This window comes from Quercus suber, unplaced genomic scaffold, assembly GCF_002906115.3.
Source record: "Quercus suber isolate HL8 unplaced genomic scaffold, Cork oak 2.0 scaffold_540, whole genome shotgun sequence".
Classification (NCBI taxonomy): domain Eukaryota; kingdom Viridiplantae; phylum Streptophyta; class Magnoliopsida; order Fagales; family Fagaceae; genus Quercus; species Quercus suber.
In genome coordinates, this window is record NW_027069988.1 from 489,212 (window position 1) to 499,847 (window position 10,636).

At 37.4% G+C, this 10,636-nt stretch overlaps 1 protein-coding gene across 1 annotated transcript; it reads left to right on the forward strand.

Moving 5' to 3' along the window:
* The first annotated feature begins 6,215 nt into the window (after nt 1-6,215).
* LOC111996705 (uncharacterized) lies at nt 6,216-10,432 on the forward strand. Its single transcript, XM_024028704.2, has 3 exons — nt 6,216-6,350; nt 9,873-10,038; nt 10,144-10,432. Exons 2-3 carry the CDS (start codon nt 9,874-9,876, stop codon nt 10,189-10,191), a joined length of 213 nt encoding a protein of 70 aa, XP_023884472.1. The 5' UTR covers nt 6,216-6,350; nt 9,873; the 3' UTR covers nt 10,192-10,432.
* Nucleotides 10,433-10,636: the final 204 nt, after the last annotated feature.

Genomic DNA, 10,636 nt, shown 5'->3' on the forward strand with positions numbered 1-10,636 from the left:
TATACAGAACCCAATTTAGGTAAAGTCATTAACTATGAAAATATGCCTAATGCTTTAATCAAATCCTTAGATTAACATCCCCGAGTAAGGTAAAGTACTTAATTATTTGCTTAAGTATTAGAGAATATAAAAGACACCTATACCTTCCATTGTTTACTAAGTTCATTACTAATTCTTATACAACCCAGCTTTTGCCAGTATTTAATCAAGTTATCTACATCATTAGCAAGATATTGTTGTTGAGTCTGCTCAAGTTAAAGTAGCAACAGATTAACATTATCTACAATAACAATAAACCTTAGAGTGTGTACAGTGAAGATATAGAAAATAAAAGAAGAACGCTTTCATTGGTCAGAAAGAAAGTATTTTTCATTCCCTTACAACACTTAAAAAAAAAAAAAAAGTAAAAACAATAATAAAGGTCTTAATATCTAAGTCTTCGTTTTGGAGGTCAAGGGGTCAATAGTCTGGTTTAGCTGGGAGGCAGCAGCATCTAGGGCTTGATCCTTGGGTTCAGAAGGATTTTTCTTCTTACCCTGGTCTTTACTCTTGTCTTGAAGATCCTCGACTTTCCTACCTTGGCCACCTGCTTGGTCGGATTCTTTAGGAGCTTCAAGGAGATCAGGAGGGGCTTGGTCAACTAATGGCTGTTTGAATACCTTTGGAGTTTGTTCGGAGTGAGAGGAGTCAGGATCTGGGAGTTCGCGAATTTCAGGATCATAATATACGCTCTCAGGTCGCCTCAAGTCAGAATCTGCAGGGACCTTAGCAGCATTAAAGGCTTTACCCCAAGATACATCACAGTATTCCCTACATACTACAGAGAGCTCCTCTGTGAATCTGACTTGAGTCTCCTCCACCCCAAGTTTATATGTTGCTTGCTTCTCAGCCTTGGCTGCCTCCTTAGCCAGTTGGGCAGCCTTCCTGACCTTCTGAAGCTCAGCTCGAAGATCCTTCACCAGTTGCCTCTCTGTTTCTAGATTAATTTCAATTAAATGTAACTGCTTGTGTTAATCTTCGGATTGCTTTTCAGCATTCTTGAGGCCTGCATCAGCACTGTCCCTAGCCCTAATCGCCTTTTTTAGCTACTCGGACAACTTAGCCTAATCCTCCTTAAGATTACCCAAAGTTTTCTCGATGTCAGACCAAGAATGGGCCTTCGCCTTGGCTTCACTGTAGGCATCCTTAACCCATTCTTTGGCTACATAAACTTATTGGGTAATTTACATAACAGAATGGAACAAATTTAGTGTAAAACAAAGAAGAGGAATGAGTAAAAATGATCAAATGTTTACTTAGAGAAGTGGATCGAATCACTTACCATAGACAGGTCCCTCTTAAGGGATAGGAAAAGTTCTTGCTGATTGAAGCGCTTGCAAGCCTCCATATCTCTTGGTAGGAGAAGTGGTTGCTCCAAGGCCTCAGCAATATGACCTGACTGCCCCTCTTGATAGTTTCTGACTGAGGTGTCCAAGCGATGGGGGGACCATCTAGCTCTAGCTTAGGAGACCATATGTGCGGTGCTCGGTGCACATCAGCCGCGAGAGGATCCTCTTGGCTTTCAACAGAAGAAGACCTTCTGCTTTGTTGGTCTTTAACCACTTTCTACCGCTTATTTCCCTTTGAAGGGCCTACCTCGCCTTCCTTAAGGGCTTCATTTGGCCTTTTCTTCTTCAGCTTAGGGATTGGCTTTAGTCCGAGGTTAGCAGGAAGCTAAGGAGGGGAAGGAGGAAGATTTGCTGAGGGCTTGGACTTATTGGCTTCTTTTAGGGTGGATACTTTATTCCTCCCCTTCATAAGCTCCTTTAGACTTTTGCCATCTGCTTTCCAAGCCATATCTTCCTCTTCTTCGTCCGAAGTGTCTTCCAAATAAGTGACCATAGGAGCAGGGGCATGAACACTTGAACGTCTATCTAGTTCTTCCTCGGCTTTCGATATTAAAATCGCTTGTATTTCCTATGTTTCTTCTTCTTCGAATTGAAATTTATCAATCTCTTCTTCAAGCGAGGAAGTAGAAGATGCAATCCCTTCTTTAGCTGTTGCTACTCCGAGGGGTACTTGTTGAATTGGTGGGGCAACCAAAGGAACACGTTGTGGGACTGGGTGATCTACTGGTGGAAGGTCGTATGGCACCAAGAAATTAGGCCGAGATACGTCTATCCGAGCTAGCTGATAATCGTTCGCCCTTATAGCGTTGCCCACCTCTTGAAATTTGTTTGAAAGGGGTTTGAAATCCAAAATTAAATGGATAGCCCGAAGTTGTTCGTCTTCACTTACAAAAATCTGGGATCTAAGCAGGTAGTTGAGGGCTGCTCCATTGGTCAAGTTGAGCTGAGGAGCCACGTGCCTTTTATCTGTTAATACCACAACAAAGCTAAGCATAGTAAAAAACTTAAAGTAAAATACTAATACAAAGAGAAGAAGAACAAAGCTAATGATGAAGAACCTAAATCTATTGTTAGGGAACCTAAATTTAGGATATCCCACCTGGCTCTCCTGGTTGGCTTGGGCAATGAAGACTGTCGTGTCACGCTCCTGAGACGATTAGGTAGTCGTCTTTCATCCCCTTGTTAGACTTGGGAAGACAGGAGATGAGCCTGATGATGTCGAATCGGGATTTAAGGTAAAATCTCACCCCTTTTTGTTTATGACACTCGTACATATAGACTACGTCAAGTCAGGTGAGCCCTAAGCCTAAGCGCTGGTTCAGAGCATCAATTGCTCCTAGGATCTTAAAGAGGTTAGGTGGGCATTGGTGGGGACAAAGCCTATGGTTATAAAAGGCAATCTCTTGTAATGCGACCCATGGGGAGAGTCATTCCTCCTTTTATGAAGGCTATCATAGGGATTATGACTTCTCCCACCTCTCGGTCAATTGCTATTCCTTCCGAGGGACAGTACCGCAGGACTACTTCCTGCGGTATGTGATACATTTCTTTAAATATCTCTATCAGGGCAGCGCTGTCCATTAAATACTTAAATCTACCAATTTCGGATAAATAAAAACGAAAAATACTGAAAACGACAACAAGAATTTGAAGGCCGAGGAAGCTGGTCGAGGAGAAAAAGAAAGGTTCAAAGAAGTTAGAACTTACACGAACTAAGGTGGAAGATGATCCTTGAAATCTTTAGAAGGGTTCTCAAAGATTTCTAAAGAAATAAGATTTCGATGATTTAATAGGTTTTGTGAGTTTGAATGCTTGAGTTCGTTGGAGAGTCTGAGAGATTGTGAAGTAAAGGAAAAATGATCTCCTTTGAGGCTTTATATAGGGGGCAAAAAATGAGTGGGAATTATCCCACCCAAATCCTAAGGAAAAATATCACCCATTGGATCTATGTCTCACCGTTGGATGCTAGAGACATAATGCTGCCTAGAGCAATTAATAGCGCTTCGTGGATTTCAAAACGTTAGGATCAATGATGAAGCACACAAAACCATACTCCCACACGTGTAAATTCGGGTGTTTTGACATTTCTAGCCCTCAATTTTAGAGGTAAATCAAAATCCCCCTTCTTCTCCTCGGATGCGAGAGAAAAACCGAAATTTTGAGGGACTATTGTGGGGATAAGAGTCCAAATATTCGAGGACGTTGACATGTCTGAGGAGGAGTAAATGATTAGGAGAGGCCTAAAGTTGAGAATCACGTAAGGAAAGGATGGAGGAATATAGTCCGAGGAGTATATCCTTCTCGGATACGATGAATATCAGTCAAGTGGTACTTGGGCGGTTTAGGTGACCTTCTAGGAAGTTCTAATGATAAGGATGAACTTTAGGCACGTACAAAGGTGATAAAAATACAGAAATATCTAAAAGAAAAACTGTTATCACCGCATTAAATGCACTGCAACAACTTTTTTTTTGTTGCATTTATGTGGAGAAGATCCCTGAACAGTGCAGTCTCAACTACCACCATTCATAGAGAGCCAAAGAAGATGTCTGATGAGACATGTACTCGATTGAAGGCTTAGATGATTAACAAGTGTATGATCAAGATGGTCTGAAAGAGAACTATATAATGTAAAAGACCTCCCATTAGAGAGTGATCAGAAAAAATAGTGAAAAGGAAGAGAAAAAGAATTACTGTAGCACTAAGGACTGTATTAGCTTTCAAGAACTTGTTCCAATTCATAATTCATCTCCCCGAACACTAATTTCATTGAGTTTTAAGTGTGTTTTCGTGCTTGTTTATCTTTTAAATCCTTACTAGCTGGTGTCTAATCTGCAAATAGCCCAGCTCTTTCACCCACTCTTTACAAATTTGTTGTATTGGGCTCACATCCTATATCTTTTGAGCTTGGACTATAAATCGTGACCCTGACCGTACATATATATATATATATATAAAACACATTTTGTAACAATATAATATAATTGATTTTCTATTTTTTCTATAGAGTTTAAGTATATGAATAGTGAAAATGCGGGTAAATTATTCATTAATAATGTAGTAATAATAAATTATTTGTTTCAGCAAGAAAATCAATAAAGTTAACTACCCTCTCTCGTACATGTGTAGAGTTTTTCATTTATTGCAATTAAAGATTTATGCATGTGTTTAGTGAATTTATGCATTTGCTAATGATTGAAATAGTCCTGACTATGATGAGATATAGGGAAAAAAGAAAAAAATTAAAAAAGAAAAAATTGGAATGTGGTCTTAAAGGAAATATTCAACGTGGATTGAGAAGTTTTTATTTTTTATTTTTATTTTTGATAAATTTGTTTTGAAGACCTGAATTAGTAGGAGAGTGTTTTATGTTGTAGGTATTTTAAATGGAGTTGGAGATATATTTTTACTAGGTTGTCCTCCAGTTTTATTCCTGTTTAGGGATATTTTTTAACTATATAAAAGTCCAATCAAAAGAGAAATTTTTTGTTATAAATAGTATAAATTAGTATATATTAGTATAACTCCGTGCATATATACGAGTACACTCAAATACAATCACAATTACATTTTTTAAGTCATTAATTTCTAAAATATGTAATGGTTTCTCATTTTATATATGATTTAAAATCTAATTTAATCTAGACTCTTTGGTTTTTGCACTCGATAATTCACTTGCCACAAAACTAAAAAATTAGATGGGACAAATGCGCAAAATTGAATTTCAATTAAAATTCAATTTAAAATTTAATTGAATTTAGACTCTTTGATTTTTGCACCTAATAATTTACTTGACTCACAAATTTAAAAATTAGACGAGACATGTGGTGCAAAATTAGCCTCTAGTTTAGAATTTAATTAGATTTTCTCTTAGTTTTAACTATTAATATGTGTGTGTGTGTGTGTGTGTGTGTGTGTGAGACTTATAAACTTGAATTTTTTTTAGTTATACAAAAAAATGGCTCATAAATATAAAATCATTCAAAAATTATATATTTTTTTAATAGTTTACTTATATTGGACTTTTCGTTCTTTATACTAAATTAACTCATTTGACATAAAAGTTAAAAAATTTAGATTAAATGAGACACATGGCATAAAATTAAACTCTTATTGAAATCCAATTTTTACATTGAATTAATTCACTTAGCACAAAAATTTAAAAACTTAGATTAGATTGGACACATGACGTAAAATTAGATTTTATTTTAATTCTAATTTGAAATCTAATTGAATTTTCTCTCAGTTTTACCTATTATTATATATATAGATTTGCACAAATAAATATTAGTATAAATATTCAGCAAAAATATAATAATTAGGAAAAAAAAATTTGTAACTATTGCAAGTGATTTCTATTTTCCATTCAATTGTTCAATGTGTTTTCACCGTAGTTGAATTCACATTAACCAAAAAATGAGTAAAGCTAAAGGGTAGAGGTGCATTATTATTATTATTATTATTATTTACCACAACTTTGCTAACTACTTTTAATTGGTAAAGGTATGATGTTAGGATATGTTGGAACACTTTTTTACTAATTATAATTCTTCACATGACGAGTTGTGCCATAAAATTATGACAAATTACGTGTTTCAAAAAAAAAAGTTTAAAATAGGAATATACTCACGGTGACATGGCAGGTACAGTGACGCTGTATTTTTTACTAATTATAACTCTTCCCATGACGAGTTGTGCCATAAAATTATGGCAAATTACGGGTTTCAAAAAAAAAAAGAAAGTTTAAAATAGGAATATACTCACGGTGACGTGGCAGGTACAGTGACGCTGTTGAAACACAATCGAACCGGAGAGAACCCAGCCCAACCCGTCACCCCTTAAAATCAGCCAAGCAAAACGCCCTCAGTCATTTCATTTCCATCCCCTCGCTCTCGCTCGCCACTCGCAACTCGCTGTTATCGCTGAATAATTCATCAAATCCCAAATCCCAAATCTCAGCAGGTAATTCCTTTTTTTTTTCAAATTCCCTTAGCTGAAATTAGAATTGTGAATCATCTCCGATTAGTTTTTGTGATGTTTTGAGATCTAGGGTTTGTGATATGGATAAATCTGTTTTCGTTAATTTCTCGGATATTTGATTCTCTGATTTGCTTTTATAATTTTGGCTTTTGATTGGATCTAGCTCTGTTAACTGTTAGGTCTCTCTATTTGGGTGTTTAGGTTTTGTGGTCATTGTAATTGGAACGATACTGGCTGGTTTTTAAGTGTTTGGTTTATGTCTAGATGAGCGAAATTGGACTAAATTGCTTTGTAATTTTCGTTTAGAACATTTATATCGTTATTATTAACACCGATTTGTGTGAAAAGTTTGGCTCCAGACCTAAGAAACAGGGACACTTCATTTGGGGGGCCGAACCCATGTCCTACCGGTATTGTACTCGCTATGTAATGTCATATTTTTTCAAAAATTGTTCATGTCATTGTGTCGAACCCGTACCCGGACCTGTGTCTGTGCTTCCTAGCTATCTCCTCAAACCCATTACGGCGCTATTTATGAGACTAATTATGTGTATTATTTAAACAAGTCACGTAACTCAATAAAAAAAACCACGTTATTAAAAGTATACATGAATGGTCTTTTCAATCGCTACAGAGTGAGTTGGAGGAAGACAGCTGCAAACTGGTTTGGAGTTAAAATTTTTTTCTATAAAAATCTAGAGAGAGAGAGAGAGAGAGAGAGAGAGAGAGAGAGGCCGAGGTCTTTACCTGGTATTTGCTATGTGTTTCTTCAGTCAATGGGAGCATACTGGGTTGTAGAGAATGTTGGGATATTTTAGAGTACTTATTATGTAAAGCAAGTGTGATTTTGAACCTTCTGTTATAGAGTACATATGATAAATTCCCCGGAATTTCTTCTCTCTCTCTCTCTTTCTCTCTCTCTCTCTCTCTCTGTGAGGCCTGGCTACCTCAAATTAGCCAGAAAACTTGCAGCTTTCTTCTTCTGATCTTTCTATTATGGGTGGTTCAGTTTTTATATTGAATCCAAATTTTTTCAATTGGTGGTAGAGGAAGGGGGACGACATTTTTCATTAAGGATTTTTGAGCGGAGTAGATACTTTATGAAGTTGGTCTTTATGGGTAAGAATGCGGCACAATGGCTGATGAAGAGTATTGAACAGATTGTTGTTGAGAGTAGTCCGAAGTATTTTTATACTTTCAGAGAAGGTGATTTAGCCTACACCCTCCAATGGAGCTCCAACTCTTTTGGCTTGTTCCTTCTTTTGACTGAATTGAAAGTTGGCGGGGCTAGGAGGTCCATTCTTATTTCAGAAGGCAAAGCAAAGAATGGATGGAGGGTTTTTGGGTTAGGATTGAGGAAGATGTTGGAACCCGAAAACTATGTGCATGATGGTTCTGGTCACTTGAGATTTGTAGCTCAGCCTCTTAGGGATAACTCACGGGTTCTACCATTTAAAACTTTTGCTGATACAGTGCGTGGGCATCAGGTGCAAGTCTCGGGTAGAAATCAGCAAAAGTTGTTAAACACCCATGATAAAGGGAAATGGCTATTAGGGGATAACAGGGGAGAGAAGCAGAACTCAGTAAGTGTACAGAGGAGGCTGAGTGCAACCCCAGTGAGCACTCCAGGTCCAACGACTCTTGGAGGAAGAGTTGTGGGTTATCGGAGCATTAATGGGAAATCTGATTTGGGAGAGACAAATCCGGTAGGAAATAATAGGAGATTTCCGTGGAAATTCAAATCAAGTTTGAATGTTTCTGTTTTTGGAAAAGAACGTGACTTGAGGAATTCCTACTGGACTGGAGAAGCCATGGCCGTAGAGGTGAATGGGGAAGGTAATAGGCGTGTAGCATGGAATCCTAATAAAGGGGGACTGAGGAGTACTAAATTGGTCACAAAGAGTCAGAGGGAGCACGTGGTGGGTTTTTCAACAAAAATGTCCAGTATAAGGTTGGGGTGGGGGATAGAGTGAAATTTTGGACAAACAGGTGGTGTGGAGATCTTTCTCTTCAATTGGCTTTTCCAGTCTTGTACAATTTTGCTGCAAACAGAGAGGCTTCTGTAGAATCATCTTTGATATGTCAAGGAGCAGGGGATGGGAGAACTTGGGATGTTCATTTTAATCGAGGTCCCAATGATTGGGAGGCAGCTGTGGTGGTTGATTTCTTTCGATTCTTGGCAGCCAATTTACCTTTAGGAACTGATGGTGATCAGTTGAGATGGAAGTTGACTAAAAACGGGGATTTTAATATCCGCTCATATTATTATAAGTTACATGGCTCTTCTTTTGTTGTTTTTCCATGGAAAGGTATTTGGAAGGTTAAAGCACCCCGGCGTGTTTCTTTCTTCGTCTAGACAGCCGCATGGGATAGGATCCTCACGGGTGATAACTTGCGGCTTAGAGGCTTTGATTTTGTTGACTGATGCATTATGTGTCGTTTCTGTGGTGAGATAGTGGATCAGTTGCTTCTACATTGTGGAAAGGCTTATCGGCTGTGGTGCTTTGTCTTTAGGATTTTTGGGATTTCATGGGTTCCCTCACGCACGGTGTCAGATTTTCTATTTATTTGGTGGAATTGGTTGGGAAAGCATTCATCTTACATTTGGAACTTAGTTTCGTTGTGTTTGATGTGGTGTATTTGGAAGGAACGTAATCGGCAGACATTTGAGGATTTAGATAGATCTGAAGACCAAATACTTGTTATCTTTTTTGGTTCTCTGTTTGATTGGGCTAGGGCTTGGGGACTCGCATCTAGTGACTCTCTTCCTCTATTCCTTAGCTCTCTTTCTTTGTAATTTAAGTTTTTTGTTTTTGTTTTTGCTTTCCCTTCTTTTTTGTATTGTTGATATGCTGGTGCTATTTTGCATCTAGCAGTTTTTGAATATATTTTTTCTTACCTATCAAAAAAAAAAAAAAAATTCCCTGGATTTTTTGTCATGACTAGAGGGTTTTATTATGTCTTTATTCACACCTGAGATCCTGTTTTTGCTGGGTGGTAATAATAATATGCAACCATGACTGAGGTGCTAAACCTTGGTTTCTGTAACTTCATTCCCTTTTAGTGGACCATCGGTGCCCTCAATGGAATGTTGCCTTTGAAGCATGTATCTATGTTTTCTTTGTGGATGTTGGAGGGGAGCTCTTCCATGAGATATGGATGTTTGTTTGTGGGAAGTTGTGCTCCTAATCTCTTTAGCTTATTTACTGTAGAAGTGGTGAGGTGGGAAGGCAAGGGACATGAAGTTACAACTATATTAAAGTTCTACTCCTTTGGAGAAAAAATTACATATAACTAGCATTGGCAAATAGGATAATTGAGGGATGAAGCTTGGAGATAAAAGGATGGATTTTTCGTTTACTTAGTGAGGTAGTGAGAACAAAGACTACATGTTTTCTGTGATGATAGTTTCATCACTTGGGGAACATCATATATAATATTTTTTGATAACGTTGGGAATATCATTATATAATGAAATTGATCAGTTCAAAATTCATAATGCAGCATGACAGAAGTCACAGAACAACCATTTCGACCACGGGAGAAGCTAATTGAGAAGCAAAAATATTACCAAAACATCCGCAAACACACATACCTCAAAGGACCATATGATAGGATAACCTCAGTTGCCATTCCAGCTGCTTTGGCTGCCACTTCACTTTTTCTTATTGTGAGTTTCAATATATACTTGTCTTATGAAGAACTTATGGAGAAAATTAGAATTTATCCTATTTGCATGTCATGGATGAATCTTTAACATTTTACATTATCCCAGGGACGAGGGATCTATAATATGGCTAATGGCATTGGAAAGAAAGAATGAGGCAGCAATCTCTATTTGATGATAGAGATGGACCAAGTGTTTGGCAGCTCAAATTTCATAGTTTAGAAGTCCTGGGTTGGACCAATGATTTTCTTTAAGTATTTTATTTGTTCCCTGTAATAATGGCTTAGCGGCAGCTTGTTGCTACCAATGGAAATTGGAACTTTATCATTATTGGCTTTTTATCTGTTTGTTTTCACAATGCATGATTAAATCTCAGGCGTCTTCTTTTTTGATACAACATTTTGATATGACATTACAACTTGCTCTTGGGCTTCATGTGTGCATTTCTCTAGATTTGGTGGAGGGAATTGGGGGATTTAAATGGGAGGGGATTTTATCTTAAAGGATATGTGCACTTGTATGCTTTGACCTATGCAAGCAACAAACAGACTTTTTATTATTATTATTATTATTACTATTATTATTGAACTATTGGTAATCT

What these genes read in the sequence shown, in the direction of transcription:
- LOC111996705 (XM_024028704.2), top strand. Translation starts at nt 9,874, where the DNA reads ATGACAGAAGTCACAGAACAACCATTTCGACCACGGGAGAAGCTAATT. An exon ending in CCACTTCACTTTTTCTTATT is followed by an intron (nt 10,039 to 10,143) that starts GTGAGTTTCAAT and finishes ACATTATCCCAG; the next exon opens with GGACGAGGGATCTATAATAT.